At 29.5% G+C, this 20,463-nt stretch overlaps 1 protein-coding gene across 1 annotated transcript in view; it reads right to left on the bottom strand.

Moving 5' to 3' along the window:
• Positions 1-20,463, bottom strand: part of LOC142324073 (uncharacterized) — a 61,557-nt gene that overhangs the window by 10,177 nt on the left and 30,917 nt on the right. Inside the window, exon 3 of the mRNA XM_075368533.1 lies at positions 7,167-7,401. Within this exon, the coding sequence (XP_075224648.1) occupies positions 7,167-7,401 (235 nt within the window). The remainder of the gene's footprint in view (positions 1-7,166; positions 7,402-20,463) is intronic.

The following is a 20,463-nucleotide window of genomic DNA, read 5'->3' on the forward strand; positions in this document are numbered from 1 at the left end:
ACGTTGAAAGTAGGAAATGAAAATATAACAATTCCAGTTATGAGTATTTTTTAACAAGGGACGGTAAATAGATTAAATTACAAGTATTTTATTTTTGGAGTTTGCTAATTTATTTTACATAACACTAAAACATATATATTTAAATTTACATATAGTGCCTCATAAATAAAAATACAATTATTTGTTGAGTCGGGTTATTTTCATTGTTAAATATCGAAACAAAGTACAGTACATTAAAATACATTAAAGTTATTTGGGACCTATTTCATATTAATTTCGTCATCTTTTATTATTAACGAAATCATTTTTTTTTGTAACATTAGGTTTAATATTTGCAATAAATTGCTAGCATGTATTCCTAGCGATAGATCATTTTAATATCAAATTACGATTAAAAACTTTATTCCATTTTTCGATCGATCTACTTTATAATCGATTTTAAAAACTAAACCGCACACAAATATTTTTTTTATAAAAAGCTTTATATCGACAGCATACAACAAAGAATCATAACGGAAGAAGTGACAGTAACGATACTTAACGTTTTAATATTTTTCACGCAACGTTTGAGGCCGTTACAGCAATTTATTTATGACTTCGGACAGTTTAAATTTAAATGATGTTATCAAGCTTAAAAAAAATAAATGAAAAACAATCAAGTTGTTTTATAACGATTTCTCTTTTTTTTTATTTTTAACACTAAAAGGTGGTTGAATTGTAAAAGGTATATTAATATTTTATTTATCAAAGTGAGTGTCTTCGTATTTACAAATGAAATTTTTTTTTTTTTGTCTTCAGTCATTTGACTGGTTTGATGCAGCTCTCCAAGATTCCCTATCTAGTGCTAGTCGTTTCATTTCTGTATACCCTCTACATCCTACATCTCTAACAATTTGTTTTACGTATTCCAAGCGTGGCCTGCCTACACAATTTTTTTTCTTCTACCTGTCTTTTCAATATTAAAGCGACTATTCCAGGATGCCTTAGTATGTGGCTTATAAGTCTGTCTCTTCTTTTAACTATATTTTTCCAAATGATTTTTTCTTCATCTATTTGCCGCAACACCTCTTCATTGTCACTTTATCCACCCATCTGATTTTTAACATGTTCCTATAGCACCGCATTTCAAAAGCTTCTAATCTTTTCTTCTCAGATACTCCGATCGTCCAAGTTTCACTTCCATATAAAGCGACACTCCAAACATACACTTTCAAAAATCTTTTCCTGACATTTAAATTAATTTTTGACGTAAACAAATTATATTTCTTAATGAAGGGTTGTTTCGCTTGTGCTATTCGGCATTTTATATCGATCCTGCTTCGTCCATCTTTAGTAATTCTACTTCCCAAATAACAAAATTCTTCTACCTCCGTAATCTTTTCTCTTCCTATTTTCACATTCAGCGGTCCATCTTTGATATTTCTACTACATTTCATTACTTTTGTTTTGTTCTTGTTTATTTTCACCTTTACCTTTATCTTTTCACCTTGTACTGTTATCCGAATCTAAATTGTTCTTTAACATCATTAACTGCTAGTTCCATGTAAAGATTAAAAAGTAACGGAGATAGGGAACATCCTTGTCGGACTCCCTTTCTTATTAGGGCTTCTTTCTTATGTTCTTCAATTGTTATTGTTGCTGTTTGGTTCCTGTACATGTTAGCAATTGTTCTTCTATCTCTGTGTTTGAACCCTAATTTTTTTTAAATGCTGAACATTTTATTCCAGTCTACGTTATCGAATGCCTTTTCTAGGTCTATAAACGCCAAGTATGTCGGTTTGTTTTTCTTTAATCTTCCTTCTACTATTAATCTGAGGCCTAAAATTGCTTCCCTTGTCCCTATACTTTTCCTGAAACCAAATTGGTCTTCTCCTAACACTTCTTCCACTCTCCTCTCAATTCTTCTGTATAGAATTCTAGTTAAGATTTTTGATGCACGACTAGTTAAACTAATTGTTCTGTATTCTTCACATTTATCTGCCCCTGTTTTCTTTGGTATCATGACTATAACACTTTTTTTTTGAAGTCTGACGGAAATTCCCCTTTTTCATAAATATTGCACACCAGTTTGTATAATCTATCAATCGCTTCCTCACCTGCACTGCGCAGTAATTCTACAGGTATTCCGTCTATTCCAGGAGCCTTTCTGTCATTTAAATCTTTTAATGCTCTCTTAAATTCAGATCTCAGTATTGTTTCTCCCATTTCCTCCTCCCAACTTCTTCTTCTTCCTCTATAACACCATTTTCTAATTCATTTCCTCCGTATAACTCTTCAATATATTCCACCCATCTATCGACTTTACATTTCGTATTATATATTGGTGTACCATCTTTGTTTAACACATTATTAGATTTTAATTTATGTACCCCAAAATTTTCCTTAACTTTGCTGTATGCTCCGTCTATTTTACCAATGTTCATTTCTCTTTCCACTTTTGAACACTTTTCTTTAATCCACTCTTCTTTCGCCAGTTTGCACATCCTGTTTATAGCATTTCTTAATTGCCGATAGTTCCTTTTTCTTTCTTCATAACTAGCATTCTACATACAAATGAAAATATCCTGTTTAATTTTAATCAATTAATAACTTTTAATTGTATAGTAACTATGATTTCAGTTTCTTTTCTTTAAACTCTTTATATGAAATCAGTAACATATAACAAAATAAACCCTGGCTGACGTTAAGCTCCCTATTAAATAATTTTCTTGTTTGTAATTACCATTTTTCTATCTTAAAAGATCAAAATAGGAAAACTATTAATAATCAGGAAAATTAAGGTTATAAAGTAACCAATTAGATAAAAATAAAAGAAAGAATATATATTTAACTACATAAAACTAAAAGAAACCACGGTCGTGTGGTGTGGATTTTTACAAAATAAAAGAAATTAATTGAAGAGGAAAGTATTAAATGAAAAAAAGGTATCTGTAAATATCTTTTGTTTTTCAAAAGAGTTCATAAAATAAAAATAGAAGGAAAGAAAAAAGAAGAATTTTTTTATTGTATTAACAGGATGCTTGAATAATTTTTTAAATCTTAATTTTTATTATTTCTTTATCATTTTTTAGTCAGATGTAATTAAACTTTGTTGTTTAAAGGTTTAAAATTTATTTTTAATAATTATAAAATTATAGAATATAAACACTTTTGTTTATACTTTTAAAAAATTCTATTTTTGGGCCGCAGATTGAAAGATTTATTTTTATGATTTTTCATCCTTGGTTTCTACCCGTTAAATATATATTTTTTTTTTATATCGGGAAGATGTCGTGATATCATAACATTTAGCCCCTTGTAATACAGATTGAATATAAAAAAACCTGAAAATAATGAATTTCTTTTTTTTAATAATTATAATGTTAATTCTACAACACGTTAAATGACTGAACGTTTGTAAAATTAACAATTTTTTTTTTTTTAAAAATAACGAATAAATTTAATTATTATTTTCTTATCACTTCATCTGTCATTCGTATTGAAAACTCTATTCAATCAGAAATATGCCTGCGTTATTTAATATCTGACATTCATTCCATTTTATTTATTTAGTATTTCTTTTATCTATACATATTCATAAATATTCTTTAATTTTTCTTTTATTAAAATAAACTTTAATTTTTGTTATTAAAAGTTCATTGAATTTTTACAAAAATTAATATTATATTAATATTTTAAATTTTTTATTAAAAGAATTATAAAAATTAGTTAAACTTTAAAAATAAAATTTATGCGTTTTTTTCTACGTTAGTATTGCTTTATACCGAATAAAATAATAATCAACGAAAAAACCTATTTATTCTTTTTTTTTTTTAGTTGACAAAATGATTCATTATTCCTATGTTTTTTCTATTTATTTTGTTTGTATGGTTTCTGCTAATTTTTTACTGGATAAAGGGGTCTTCAATTTTTATTAGTGTTTTTCTTTTTACAACAAAAATTATATCCATTTACAAAAACACAAAAAAATGAATCAAATGTTTGGAATCAAAACACAAAAGGAATTAGATAAAACGGCCTTAGATAGAAAGCAGGTTTTTTATGGAGCATTTATTTTTATATGAGTTTTTGTAATCCGGTTTCCGTAAAATGTGTATCATTACGTTCAATCCTCACAGTACGAAACAAAATAAAGAAAACTGTATTTATTTTTCTTTCTTTATGTAGCAGCAGGAAATTGTGTTTCATTTGTTTGATTATTTATATTTGTAGCAAAGTTATTTTAATAAATTTGCTGAGTTGCTGATTAAAATAGTACATCTTAAGAAACATTTTAAAAAAACAATTTCAAGTAATGTTTGCTGTTAGTGTTATCGAAATTGTTTGTGGATTCTTAAAATACATTTTTTTAGCTTTTTAATTTAATAAAATATTTTCAAAATAACTTAACAATATTTTTAGATGGCATCCTTAAGAAGTGTAAAAAATCTTGTTCTATCAAGAAGTGGATGCTATTTTCTTCCTAAATATAATCCTAACCCTGAATTTAACGATTTTTTTTGGAAAAAATAAATTTTTGCTAAGACATGAAATACAAGAAAACTTCGGTTGATGGGAAATGTGTTTGATGTTTTTCGCACATTACGAAAGGTAAATCCCTTCATTCACTCAAGCTCTGTTAAACAAATCTTTGTATTAAGTAGTAACTGAAATTACTTATGAAATTAATTAGTATTTATTAAATAGTGACTTTGAATTAAGTGTTTGTAGTTAAATAGTACGAGAAAAAAATTAGAGAGAACGCTTTCTGAACAGCTGAAAACAATAAAGAAGTCAAGATTTTATCAAATAAATTTTCAGCTTACTAACATTTATTTTACATCTCATGAAAGTGCATTGAACGTGTTTCTACTACCGTAACCATTGACTTAGAATAACTCAAATGCTCATAAACATTTAATGTTAAATAATTTTCTACTCTCACACTGAATAAAAAATTGTCTCAACTTTAGCTTGATTAATCTCTGAAAACCTTTTCCAGTGAATGAAGGAGAGAAAATTATTTTGTTTTAAATTTCACAAGCAAACTTCACAAACTGAGAGAAAGACTGATAAAAAGATAGACACACACATTTTACACACGTATATCTGAAAGAAGATGTAGATAGAGACGTGAAGAAAAAGAATTGTTACTTGTCGAAGCTCAATAACGAAAAAGATCTGAAGAAAATAACTCGTTGGATATGCACTAACATCTGGTGTTGTTACAAAATGAATTCCTTTCTGTAGAAACTTTTTGAATGGTTAAACACTGTTTACAAACTTTATTCTATGTTTAGACTAGTATTTATAAAAAGAAAAACAATATTTATTTTTTAGGGAAATGGAAAATTAGTTTTCTTCAAGAAAAAATTAAACTGAACATTTATTTCAGTTTAATTTTTTTCTTGAAGAAAATATTTTAATATTACATGTTTTTAAGTATTTAAATATCTTCTAAAAAGAATGAATACGTTGAATGATTACGAATATGGGAAAGAGAAGATTTTTGTAATAATAAAAATTACAACAATAATTGTACGATAATTTTAATTTATGTAAGTAAATGAATTGATTCTTTGTAAATAATAATAGAAAGGATTTTTAAGCTTTAAATTAAGTCTATTTTGGGTATTAAAAGTACAGTTTGTTTTATTTAATATCACCATGTAGTAAGAGAAGTAAATCTTATATCAAACTTTAATAGAAATTTTATACATAGTACGAATATATGCTGCTTTTCATTTTAAACTGTGCTTGTTGTGCTATATTGGGTTCTAAATTAAATTTATTATGAATAAATAAAACTTTATATTTTTAAAAATATAACTTATTTACTCCTATATCTAAGCGATGTATTTTTTCATATCAAATCTTTTTTTTAATTATCCCCTCTTGTTATTTCATGTTTTTTTTTTTCATTTTAATTTCAGTGGAAATGACAGTAGACAGTTTTTATTTAAATTAGAAGACAAATATTTTTTTTTTTTTTTTTTTTAAGAATGTCGCATTGGGTTTGTACTTGTTTATCGCTTAGTAATGAATATTTATACAATTTTATATTTGAAATGAAACATAGAACAAATCAATTTTTAATTGAAATAGAAAAATTTTTAATTCTTTTGAAAATGTTTGTAACATTTCGTAAATTTAAACAAAAAATTCGAAAAGAGATATTTCAGAAGAATTTAAAAAAATTAGGTGGGTAACTAAAAAATGAAGAAATTTTAAGAAGTACTTGACAAAAGAAAAGATTATAGCGTGAAACTTATGAGAAAAATTAAAACAAAATAGGAACGCAGTTTTTTAAAGACAGTTGGGTTAAGAAAGGGCTTTCATAAGGAAGATAAGTAAAAAAAAATAAAGGATGACAAAAATTATATTACTTGAAAAAAATAATAAATGGTGCAAAAAAATCGCGGTCAAGATATTACTGTAAAAAAAAAATATAGAGAAGTACGTTAGCTAGTGAAATGATTCAAATAAAAATATAAAAGTAAGATAATCTTTATATTAAAACTTGTACTTAATACTGTAAAACCTGTCGGATGATTAAAAGTAACTCAATGTGGACTAGTCGGTATTCAAATATGTGAATTTTTTTATTACTACCTCGGTCGGAATTGCTTCTGTATGAATTTAAAGAGGAATATGTTTCGGATACAATGATAGATGAAAAAATCAAAGTACCTGCCAAGAATTTAACCTGTGACCAGCCGATCAAGAGGCAATGTTGCTAACCACAATACCAACTAGTCTACCGTTTCAACAATAAAATTTTCTTTTAATGATAAAAATTATATTAATTTTTATTATTATACGGAATTTTTATTATTACCAATTAGTTATTGTAGTTGCTCATATTTTTATTTTATTTTTGTTCAGAGAACTATTTTTAATAGAATCTTGTTATTTTATTTTTTTTGTGCATGATGGATTAAATTACTTATTTTTTCTTTACAGTGTGTATATTGCTGATCTCTGATTTAGCGAGGAAATTGTTTGAGTTACCTTTTACGTTTCATTTTACGGTGAAATGCGAGGCACGCTTACTTTCTGTGAGTTCTGCAAAGAATAGGAATGAGATGTTATAGTAAGATGTGTGTTATGTATGTGTGTATTAGTGGGCGTGTGCTAAAGTCGGTTGTGTTGAGAAAAAGGGGTGATGAAGTAGTTAGAGGTGTTACCTGTTGCCTGTTGCCGATTTTCTTCCAGCCCGAACAAGGCTTGTGTTAATGGCTGGCTCGGCAGGAAAAAAGGTAGCACCATAGAAATCTAATCCGTTTTGAATTAAAATGTTACATTCATCTAGGGATGCTAATGTCACACGGATAATCGGCGGAGGGGTTCCTGAAGGTGCTGTTTCCTGACTTTTATCGGACCCATCTTTACCGCCTTTATCTTGTCCTCTGCTAGGATTACCTGTAACAAAAAATGTATTGCATTATGTTACTTATAAAATATTTGTTAAATTTGTAAAGTATACTGCATTTTAAGATATATTATAAAACTTTCATGCTGTTTTGGAAATATCAATTATTATGTTACAAACTAATTTTGTATTCGTATCATTTTTTCAGATACCGCTGCCAGTTAGGCTACAGTTTTGTAAAATATTTGTAATTGTAGATTATGAAATAAATAAAGTTGTAGTTAGGCAATAAACCATGATAGTTAGAATTTTGTTTAAACTGCTATTGATGACTACATCTGGTTTTAGTAATTTATAAATGTTTCCAAATAGTAAATGGGATTAATTAAATTTATAATTAAATTTAATTCCACTCTAAATGTAAAACAATTTATCAAGGAAATTTAATAAAATACTCTTTTTTTTTGTCTTCAGTCATTTGACTGGTTTGATGCAGCTCTCCAAGATTCCCTATCTAATGCTAGTCGTTTCATTTCAGTATACCCTCCACATCCTACATCCCTAACAATTTGTTTTACATATTCCAAACGTGGCCTGCCTACACAATTTTTCCCTTCTACCTGCCCTTCCAATATTAAAGCGACTATTCCAGGATGCCTTAGTATGTGGCCTATAAGTCTGTCTCTTCTTTTAACTATATTTTTCCAAACGCTTCTTTCTTCATCTATTTGCCGCAATACCTCTTCGTTTGTCACTTTATCCACCCATCTGATTTAAAAAAAAAATACTCTTAATTCTTTCTAATAACAAGTAAATAAGATTAAAATTTAAAATAACTAACGACGAAATTAAATTGGATAATTAAAAATTAAAATATTAATTAGAAAGGCTTAGAAAAATTCAAAAGCCGTTTTGAAGAAACCGTTTTATTGCAGCGCCCTCTGGCGGCTTATAACCGTAAAACTAATCAATGAACCTGCTCTGAGATGATATCTATGTTATGCAAAAAACCGCATCAAACTCGGTCCAACCGTTTTATAGATCAACATCTACTGCAGCGTCCCCTGGTGGCCTATAACCGTAAAACTAATCTATAAACCTACTGTGAAGTGATACCTATATAATACAAAAAAACCGCATCGAAATCGGTCCAGTAGTTTTTGACGAAAAAGTAGCACACACACACATACAACCTCTTACCACAAACGCATATAACGTCTCTGTTACGTCGTGGGCAAAAATAAGTAGCTGTAATTTTTATTAAAAATACTTGAAATATTGACTAAGAGTTCTGTTTTTTGTAAATAAATTTTGTGTGTTACATAAACCCTTCAAATAAATTATATATACTGAAGCGTATAAGGAAAGTATATCCTTCCTTGATAAGGATCATCACTTATTTATCATTCAGAGGTATGAAGATACTCAAATAGTATAATTTTTTGTTTGTTTTCCAGCAGAAGAAAAGAGTTCTACAATAGATGGTAAACATAACTTTCTTACAGATAGTTTTACAACTCCTGGTTAATTCCAAATATTATCTAAACGGTGAAAATTACCTGAAACATTACGGCAAAACTATGCATGAGACTGCACATACTTAATAAGTACTCTCAAGTGATGTAATATATGTTACGCATTGTCATACGTATTGCATACTAAATAAATTCTAACCCATAATAATGTTTAGGATATAAGCAATTAAATAAAAAAAGAAATTTAAAAACAATAAATGGATTCACTATGCAGATAATTATATTAATATTTATACAGTATACAAAAAAGAATATCGGACTTTTAAAGTCGTTTAATCTTAACTTTTGTTATACAGTAGTGAAATTCAAACAAAATGAAAGAGTAACTTTTATAATTTCTGCCTAAAAGAGTAAAAAACTGTAAGAAAGCCGCACCAATAGGAAAGTCATCCGACCAATAGGAGAGTTTTTCCCATACTTTAACCAGCATGTCTAGAGTAATGGAAGCAACAGTTGCTTCAATTTTTTGACTCAAATCAAGTAGATCAGTAGGTAAGTGAGGTACATACATAGGCTCCTTTATAAAAACACAAAGGAAAAGATCATATTCTGTCAGATCGGGTAAGGATGGAGAATACTGGAAACAGGCTGTATCATCGTTCATGCTGACCGATCCAGTGGCTGGGGAAAACGACATTTAATCGAATCCCATACAGAGTTATGTTAATAAAGAGGCACCACCTTGTTGCCAAATAAAGTTCTCTGTCCATCTAGCAGTTGAGAAAAGTGCCTTGCACGTAGCATATACAAATTAGTAATTCTGTTATTCTTGCTTCAGCGAAAAAAAACGGGCTGTAAAGTTGCCTTATGGATATTTCACACAAAATATTTAATTTTGTAGAGTCCGTTTCACATTGTAAGAGTTCGTGAGGAATTTCTGACCCCTAGATGTGGACATTATGTATGTTAACTTTTCCAATAAGATTAAATTATAACATCACAAAACACTCTACCGTATAGAATGTCGTCATCCTTTTGCTGTAACATTTCGATCGCGAAGTCGGTATGAACAGAGTAGACGGTAGCCTTCAAAGCCTCTAACAACTGTAAACGGTATGGACGCATATGTAAGCGTTTCTTTAAAATATTCCACACTGTCATCACCGATATCTCTAGATGGTGGTTGGTCCACCTAATAGAATTTTTAAGAACTACGCAGGAATGACTGACTATCTGACACGTTCAACATTTTCTTCAGGTACCCTGATCGTGCCATACTCTTCCCTTTACACCGGCCGTTTCAAACTTTGTACCATCGACGAATGTTATTCTTACTTGGAAGATCACAATTAAACTTTCTAGGGAACGCGCGTTGAACAGTATTCTACATATTCACATTCAGGACTAAACTGTAAAACACAAAAAGCTGCTTTCTATCCAGCAGTCGCCATTTTTGCTAGTATCGCTGTCAAGCGGAAAGATAATTTCTGTTTTGTATTTATAGTTTAATTGTGTTTCCTCCTGTGAAATTTAATATTGTTTCATTTTGTATTATTATGTCAAATATCTTTTTTTTTGCAAATAGGGTCCAGTTCAGTTGCTTATTAAATATTTCTGAAACTAGCTCCAAGAGAGGATTAATAAGAATTAGCTATTAATAAAAATTCATTTCAATTATTACTATACTGATAACCTTATAATCTGTAAATCTTACAGGATTTATTTTGTAGACGGCATATACTCGTAGATACAAAATGCGAATTCATTTTTATCGGTAAGGAAAATTACTACTAAATTATCTTGATACAAGTATCAAATAATAATATATAATAAAAACAATTATATTGCTTATCACAGCATCATAAAATGCTTTGAAGATTTAAAAAGAATTTGAAAGTTAATAAGTCATATTTGGTGATTATTGACATGTAAAGATGAAATTGAAAAAAATTTTATAAATATAACCAGAAGATCCTAATGCCGTAGGGAAAAGCAAAACGTGGATGTATCATATAACAGGGCCTTCCAGATTGTAATAATCCTTGCAAAAGGATTGTTATTATTCTCTTAGGTATCCAGTTACAGAGAAGTCAAGTAACTTTTTCACAAGGAAATCTTTAGTACTCAAACATATCTATTTTAATTCTTTTGTAAAACACAATTAATAACAGTAACATAGAAAACAAGCTTTATAACCATATAAGGGTCGAGATTATTCCATTTTTGAATTAGATATTTTAAAGCGCGGAGGATATGAAAAAAAATAAAAACTGTATAAACTTTATTAGAGAAAAATTGTAATGGTTTTTAGTTAAATATCACACAGTGTACGGTCTTATGTATTTTACATATAGTCCAACTTCAGATAAAATACATTAGTCTTGATAATTAATTAACAACGATTAAATAATACCAATATTATATACGAGTATATTCAAGTATATTTTACTATAAATTTACTTTATACATTTGTAGTAGTAATATATTTGATGTATTATTTTGGTTAGAGAATATAATTTCTCAGATTCACGAAAACAAGTCGTAAACATATACAGGTCATGAATATTTTATAAAATATTATCCAAAGAGAATAATTTTATGAAACGTAAAAATGTGATTTTTTGGACATCATATGACTTCCTTCTATGCCTATTAAATTACATATACACATTATTTATAAGTATAAAAATAATATATAGTATATGTATTATAAGTACATAAAATTTTATTTCTTTAATAATTTATGATTTTTTTCTTTTTATTTTACTATTATTGGTGAATTATTATTTATCGTAAAAGTTTTTTACCATCAGAGATTAATAATTATTAATAAATCAATATATTTAAATTAAAAGAAAAAAAATTTAAAAAAACGGAGAAGAAGTCTGATTCGAACCGATGTGCCTTACCCTTGTAACATCCAATTATTATATTAATTAAAATTTTATTTCGCTGTAACTCTGGAACCAATGAAAATAAGTACCACTACCACATTATATATCGTTGAAAAGTTCTCAATTAGGGCTTATTACTGCAGTTAAGAAAAAGTAAAAAATCCAAAATATTTGGATATTGAGCTTTTTTGGACACTTTTGGGTCAGTCGATTGCACTCAAAATTGGAGGTGCACAACTAGATCTTACAGCAGTCCTGAATAGAAAATTTCAACATCCTACGGCTAAACGTTTTTGATTTACGTGAGATACGTACGTACGGATGTCATGCCGAAACTAGTCAAAATGGATTCAGGGATGGTCTAAATGGATATTTCCGTTTAATTCTGAAAACCGAAATTATTGAAAACCATCACAATACTGCCATTACTTTGTACAATGAAATAAAAAATGTATGTTATTAAAAAAAAAACATAAAGGTATTATCAGAATATTAAAACAACATAACGTTGCAATGAACAATCATAAGTTAATTTTTTTAAATTTATTATTAGAAAATTAGCAGATCAAGTTTCTCTTCGCTCGCCCTTCCCGTCTAGCCATTCGCTCTCTGGCGTGTTAGTTATTCTCGTGGTTTCGATAATATACGAATAAATAACAATTATTCCTCAAACGTTTCCCTCATTCTTGTCGTATGTCGTCAAGTGTTAGTTTCCTAAACGGAAATCGTTGCTGAATTATGTCAAATCCATTTCACGGACAACACCATCGTCACTTGTATGGAAAAAAGTTTGTTCTACATGTGGATCATGACAATCTCTCAGCCGATCGGGCCGGAAATCAACGGCATCTTCGTCACCGTGCCAACTGATGTGGCGAAGACGTTTAGAAACTAGTCTACTTCAGTTTCTATCACATCATCTTACTGTCCTTAGTTTATGAGGTATAACCCTTGCAGGTAGAAAGTATCCCATTTTTGGTTAGAGAGAGACTAGCGAAATGAATTAAACATACCTTTTAATTGGTACGACGGTATCTGAAAATTTTACAATAGAAAACGGGATACGACAGGGAAGTATCCTAAGTCTTACTTTGTTTGCCGTAGCCATAAATAATATAACACACTGCACGTGAAATCCCGTTATATGTTCTTTATTTGTAGATGATTTACGTGTCTAGAATTTTAGCTGCTGGCAAAAGAAGACTGCTCTAAAACACAATAATCCGTTTACGATTGTGGTGTAAAACGACTGGATTCACATTTTTTCGAGAGAAAACGAAATGCTTTTCACGCTTGAGAGAACATGTTGACCCTCAACTGTTTCATCATGGTGAACCGGTGGAAGTATTCATGCGGGTTAGATTTTTAGACATGCTGTTTGACCAACGACTAACATGGGTAAACCATCCAAAGGAGCTGAAGATAAAATGTTTAAAAATGGTAGATAACTTCTATATAACAACCGTTGGGGTTCTGATCGAGTATGTATGTTGCGTTTTCACCGGGTTACTTCTAAGTGGAAACGGAACACTGATCCATTCCCGCTTAGACTATGGGTGCGTGAATTATTCGGCATCACAGGCTACCGCTCTAAAGATGCACGATGCATTCATTCATTTATCGTGCATTTCACTCAAGCCCTGTTGTAAGTCTATAAATAGACAGGGATGAGCTACATCTTTGGAATAGACGGAAGTAAATACTATGCTTCAATGTAGCTCACATTAAAACGCAATCAAGCGGTATTGTCTAACCATCCTGTTAATCTGTATGAGGAAAGACCAATATCTACTGCTCTTCTAGCCATCAGAGCTCATCGGGTTTTCTTATCTCTAAATATACAATTACCTCCTGTTACTCAACGTTATTTCTTCCCTTGGCGGCCTTCCCTCGTGAATTATTACTTTAGTCTAGATCGTTATAATAAAAAGGACACGAATCTTACGAAAAAAGTTCTTGATATTAATCATAGCGTCAAACTTGACGTTAAAATTTATACAGACGGCTCTAGGCAAGATAATTCTGTTGGTGGATTTTTTTTCTTTTTCTTTGCTAATAGAACATACATGTTTGGCCTTCACAGCATCGCCAGTGTTTTCGTCGTGGAGCTGTACACTATTAACAAGGCCTTAAAAATACTTAGCCCGATATTCTGACACTACTTGTCTATTCAGATATCATGATTGCCTTGCAGGCGATTAATGACATGTACTCCAGAAAATACTATTGACTGTGATGTACAGTCTTCAGCTCTGAAATGACTCCGCGTAACACAACCGTGAACTTCTGCAGAATAAGCCGCTTTTCTCCAGGACAGACAAGATCGTTTGAAACAATGCGATTATTGAATAATCGCATTGTTCGCAACGATCTTGTCTGTTTTCTGGAGAGGGTGATTCACGATGGCAAGTGAATCGAATTCTACCATCAACAGTAAACTTCGTCCAGTTAAGAATACTGTTTCACCAGAGACTCTTCATGTAGAAACAACCGTTGTCAGGAGGTTATTATTTATCTTTTGCGAATAGGGCACACAAGCCACACTCATGGATATCTGATGACTCAAACGGATGTACCCATTTCTGTTCGTTGCGATTGCCGAGTAATGGTGCACCACATCCTTGTTGATTTGATGGGGCATTGCGTCGTAAGTTGAAATTAGAGCCTACGAAATACCTTAACCAACAATATATCTCTGTTGCCTAATGTTTTACGATTTCTTAAGGCCGTGCTTCTGGATTCAAATATTTTATTAAACTATCTTGTTTTGCCGTTTGACATTCGGTAGTTTTACTAAATTTTAGATACATTTTTAATTAATTAAAAAAATTAAAATTATTTTATAAAATAGTAAAACAGTCATGTTTTTTAAAAATAATTATGTAAGTAATATTTAAAAAAAAATTTTTTTCAGAAATTTTATTCAGTTACATCAATAAGGAAGAATGGAAGTATTTTATGAAATAATATACAAGTATTAGCAATTTTTAATAGATTTTGGTAATAAGTCGAGTACAAATTAGAGTAGGCTATGCCCATATTTGAAACAAGTTTAAGAAAGTTAATTAGAAAAGATAATAATTAAACGCGTTATTATTATTATTATTATAGTAATTGATTAATTTTTGGTTATGAAATAAATTTAAACGTCTGATAAATTTCATCAGTAAAATGGAAGCCCTATATCATCCGTTAATTATTGTTGCTAATAAACTAATCGTAGTTAAAACGTTTCAATGTTTGAAAGATGAATTAGCAGTTAATGTATTTTTACAGTAGCCACATTATACGTAAAATTAATATTATAAAAAACTGGCATACTTTCTAATAATCTATTAAATACCCATTAATGACAGTTAAATAAAAACCCATTAATTTTAGTACATTGCTTAAAAATAATGCCTGTATCTAAATTAAATTATAGTTGTAAGAGATTTTAAACAATTTAACAAGGTTATCAATTCAGTCCATAATTTTCTATATACAAAATGATTCACGAAGAAAATAACAAATTAAACACTTTATTTCGTTTAATACATAGTTAAAATCTACTAAATTTTGATATATTTTGTTTTAAATAAACTTCAAAATTCCTACGTTTGTATTTAATTTTCTGTGAACTTTTTTCATACCTGTTTACTTAGAATCAAATTCTCTGATTTGTTCAAAACATTTATGTGTTTATTACAATTAGTTTGTTTTTTGATTCCAATCTTTTGTCTTTTAAGACAGATTTCTCAAAAATTACTAAAAACAGTTATGGGACAATTTTTTTTTAATAATTTTTAGGTCAGATTTCATATAAAACGACTAAATTTACCTCTAATTTGGGTGCCAAGAATTACAGTTTAGCTTAATTTTAGCGTAGGTGTAGAAATCAGGGTGAAATCTTTCGTTAGCCTTCCGAACCTTTATACGCGCTTTCTTCCTTATTTTTACCAGTGGAAGATGTCCTAAGAGTTTGTTTTATTCTTCGTAAATCGCTCTCTGTATATATATATATATATATATATATATATATATATATATATATATATATATGCATTAACACATAGAGAGTATTGGATTTGAATGAATTTGTTTTAAGACCCCCCAAGCTATAGTGTCAAAAAAATTAACAGCAATATTGTAGATTAAGAAAAGAAGATTATTTTGTTTCTGACAGCATTATGTTACGAACAGCAGTAATATCGGCTGTTAAAATAGTATAATACTGAAATAAATATTATTTATTAACCACAGTCGTAAATTGGTAGTATTAATATAAAGATTTATTCAAAATACTAACTTATAAAAAAAAATCGTTTTGAACACCACGTGTACTCCTTGTACGCCTATAAAATTACATTTTTAATTTTTTAATGACGTTTCATATTTTTTTTTTTTTTTTTTTTTATTGAATTATTCTATATATTTTTTACAATGAGAGGTTAATAATTATTAATAAGTCAATATATTTAAAAAAAAAGAAATGTTAAAAAAAAGGAGATGAAGTTTAACTCTATCCTATGTGCCAAAAGTTTTCTAAGATCCAATAATTTTATTATTTAAATTTTTTTGGTTGTAACTCTGGAATCAATGAAAATAAGTACCACTTATGATACGAGGTCTACAAAAACGTAATGAGATTAGTTTTTTTTTGGCAGCCAAAGTGGCAACATTGTAAAGTTACTATTAAACATATGGTTATATGAACAGCTGATTTATATTAGGTATTAATATTTTTAATATATTGTTGCCACGTGAGACGTAAACAAACTGTTCGTGAAACGAGTTTTTGTTGTGCGTTACATGAGTGATAGCGATACTAATTATGATCAACGTTGTGCAATCACGTTTTGTGTTAAACTCGGTGAGAATACTACTGAAAATTTTTCAAAATTGAAAAGGACGTAGGGAGATGACGCTCTGTCACAAACCCAAGTTTTTAGATGTTTTAAGCATTTTCAGATGGCCGAAAATCAGTTGCGGACGATCCACGCTCTGGAAGACCGTTAACGTCAAAAAGTGACGACAATGTTGAACGAATCAGAAACTTGATACGATACGACCGGTGGCTGATTGTCAGAATGATTTCAGAACGATTGAATTTGTACCGTACCACAGTACATCAAATTTTGACAAACGAATTGGACATGAAAAATGTTTGTGCAATTTTGGTCCCAAAAAACCTCACTGTTGAACAGAAAAAAAAACAGGGTGGAAGTGTGCCGCGATCTTTTACGGCGAATCGAAACTGATCCTGATTTTCTAAAAAAATTTGTTACTGTTGATTAATCATGGATATTTGAATACGATCCAGAAACAAAAAGCCAGAGGAAGGAGTGGCACACTTCAAACTCACCACGACCAAAAAAAAAACCAAAATGAGCAAATCAAAAATCAGAAACCTTGGTATTTGTTTCTTCGATAGTAATGGTATTGGCCGTAAGGAGTTTCTGTCTACAGTACAGACTGCAAATCAATATATTTACTGAGAAATTCTTGAGAGACTGCGGAAAAGAGTCGCTCGCGTGAGATCAGTCATCAAAGACAATTGGATGCTCCATCATGACAATGCACTTTGTCACACTGCACTCTCAATTAACGAGTTTTCTGACTCAAAAAAAAAGTTCCTGGCTTAAAAAATACACCTCAAAGAACACCATTTTGGGACAGTAGAAAACATTAAAAAAAAATGTAACCAACCATCTGAAAGATATTCCGGTTTTTGAGATCAATTACTGCTATGGAGATTAGGAAAACCGTTTGAAGCGTTGCGTGGTTTCCCAAGGGAACTGTTTTCGAAGGTGATAGAGGTAATTGGATTGTGAACAAAAATGTTTTTCTGACCCAGTCTCATTACTTTATTTACAGACCTCGTATATCGTTGAAAAGCTCTCAATGAGGGTTTTTTACTGCAATTAAGAAAAAGCCCAAAATCTATTACTTTTTTTTTGTTTTTTGGCCCTTTTGATTCACTCAAATGCAATCAAAAAGGAAGGTGCACAACTAAAAAAGTTACAAAAGTCCTAAATTCAAAATTTGAACATCCTACGGCTAATCGTTTTTGAGTTATACGAGATTTATACGGACGTAAAGACGTCCTGCCAAAACTAGTCAAAATGGATTCAGGGATGATCAAAATTGATATTTCCGTTGAAATCTGAAAACCGAAATTTTCCGCAATCACAATACTTGCTTTACTTTGTACAAGTAAAAATCTGCTGATGATATATTTAAGGGCAATTGAGGTGAATATTTATTAACCGAGTTCAATAAATAGCTTTGATCATGCTAAGATAATAAATGTGAACGTTTTCAATTGGCATATATTTTAATATTTGTTTAGATCTTATCTAATATATTATGAAATAGATATCTGATGTGGACACTATATGACTTCCTTGTACGCCTATTAAATTACATATACACATTTTTTGCTGCACTTCATATAAACTTATTTCATTTGAAAGAGAGATACGGTCCTCCAATTCTGTAATAAAGCGGACAGTTACACAATTGTTGAATCTAGAGAACGTGTACACAAATTAAGGTCAGAAGAATTATATCAAACCAAAGTGCGATTAAATGATTGGAAACAAAAAAAAAACCCAAACGAAATGATGATCAAATTCGACTTAGGTAGAATATTGTCCGACAGTATCAGAGAAGTGATGAACTGAAAGATAAGACTTTTTTACAATTTTGTAAAGATCAGGCATGTATGCCTTAGTGTATATATTGTTCTTGTTAGGGTTTTAGTTTTCAGTCATTCTGTTGTTAACTTTAACGTAAATAAAATTAAACAGAAATTCCAGAATAATTGAATAAAATTATACAGAAATAAAACTACAAAATTCAAAAATAGTAAGATTCTAAATTATAATTTTCAATTAATATTATATAATCAGATGTTTCATCAAATTTATACACGTACACATATGAAATAATTCCTATTAAATTACATTTTTTAAAACTACATAAAACTTTTTTTCACTAATAACTACTGATTTTTTTCTTTTTTTTAATTGTTATTATTGAATTATTAGTTATTGTAAAAACTATTTAACAGTCAAGGGTTAATAATTATTAATAAATCAACATATTTAAATTTAAAAAAAAATGTAAAAAAAATGAGATGAATTCTGATTCGAACCGATGTGCTTTCTCTTGTAAGATCCAAATATTTTATCAATTAAAATTTTGTTTGGCTATCTGGAACCAATGAAAATAAGTACACTATGATATATCGTTGAAAAGAACTCAATGAGGACTTATTACTTTAGTTAAGAAAAAGTCCAAAATCCAAATGTTTTGGGAGTTTTTTGGACACTTTTATTTCAGTTTATTGCAATCAAAAGGGAAGGTGAACAACTAGATGTTACAACAGTCCTAAATCCAAAATTTCAACATCCTACGGCTAAAATTTTTTAAGTTATGCAAAATACATACGTACGTTTGTATAGACGTCACACCGAAACTAGTCATAACGGATTCAGGGATGATCAAAATGGATATTTCCGATGAAATTTGTAAACCGAAATTTTTCGCGATTATAATACGTCTTTTACTTTGCACAGAGAAGTAAAAAATATCGAACAAGAAGTTATTAAAAATTTTTTTATCGAATAAAATAATACTCAGGGTTTTGTCGAAATTTGATCAGCAAAGAAGATCTCATTTTCCAAATATAAGAAAAAAGTAAGTATACTGAAAGAAGTAGTTGAAAATTTAGCAGCTTAAAGGTTTAAGAATAGAGTCAGCCACTCGTATAAATTTAGGCACTGCTTTAATAAAGACGTCTGTGACTTATATGGACCGAAGAAGAGAAGTGCGGTTGTTATTTAGAGTCTGTAATAAAGTGCGAGGTGAGAAGACTGAAGAAGGATCGATGGTCCTGGTAAAGCAGGACAGAGAAATTAGTCTTCTTTGTACGACTCATTAACTTTCTCTTTCTCACTAAATAATGGTATTTGCTTTGTCGCTTTCACTTTCGGTCTTTTCGCATGTATATACGTTTATTAATAACGCCCCTTTATTCTTAAGCAACATTAAACAGTAACCTGATAACGGGCTTCATAATTTAAACAATAGGGGGTTCGATTTAATCCTCTTTCATTAAAAAGTGTATATCCTTAGTGTTATGTAAAATATAACGGATAAAATTAAGCGGAAAATAATGTACAGTTTACAAAAATTTGTGTTTTTTTTAGTTTGCGTTAAAAAGTGACATCGAATTTTCTGTTACCTCTTTCTATATCTTTTTATGTTATGATTTTTTAGAATACATCAAAAGATAACAACATAATAATCTACGGTGGTAATGTTTAATCCATCAAACCTCTTTAAATAAAACATTAAATACGAACGTGATATTACTATTTTTTTTGTGTTACCTTTATGTTTACTATAAAAGAAAAGAATTACATGGAAAATGGATCTGAAATAAATTAGAAAGTAATAGTTATTGATGACACTTATTGATAATTCTGAATGAGAATCAATTATTCTTGGTAAAAACTAATCATGAAATCAGATCTCTAGAACAGAAAAAATGAACAAAAATTATAGATTATACGTTTAGGTTTTTACTTTAATACGCAGAAATAAATGAATGCTTAAAATTAGAATTTCGAGATCAAAGCAACGACCCAGAAAAAACTTTAAAAAATTAATAAACGTGTTGTTAAGATCTGTTGAAAATATGAAGCGTTTCATAAAAATATAAAATTATTTACTGACTTCTGTTGATTTTCTACTT

Source organism: Lycorma delicatula, chromosome 1, assembly GCF_047948215.1.
Source record: "Lycorma delicatula isolate Av1 chromosome 1, ASM4794821v1, whole genome shotgun sequence".
Lineage (NCBI taxonomy): Eukaryota > Metazoa > Arthropoda > Insecta > Hemiptera > Fulgoridae > Lycorma > Lycorma delicatula.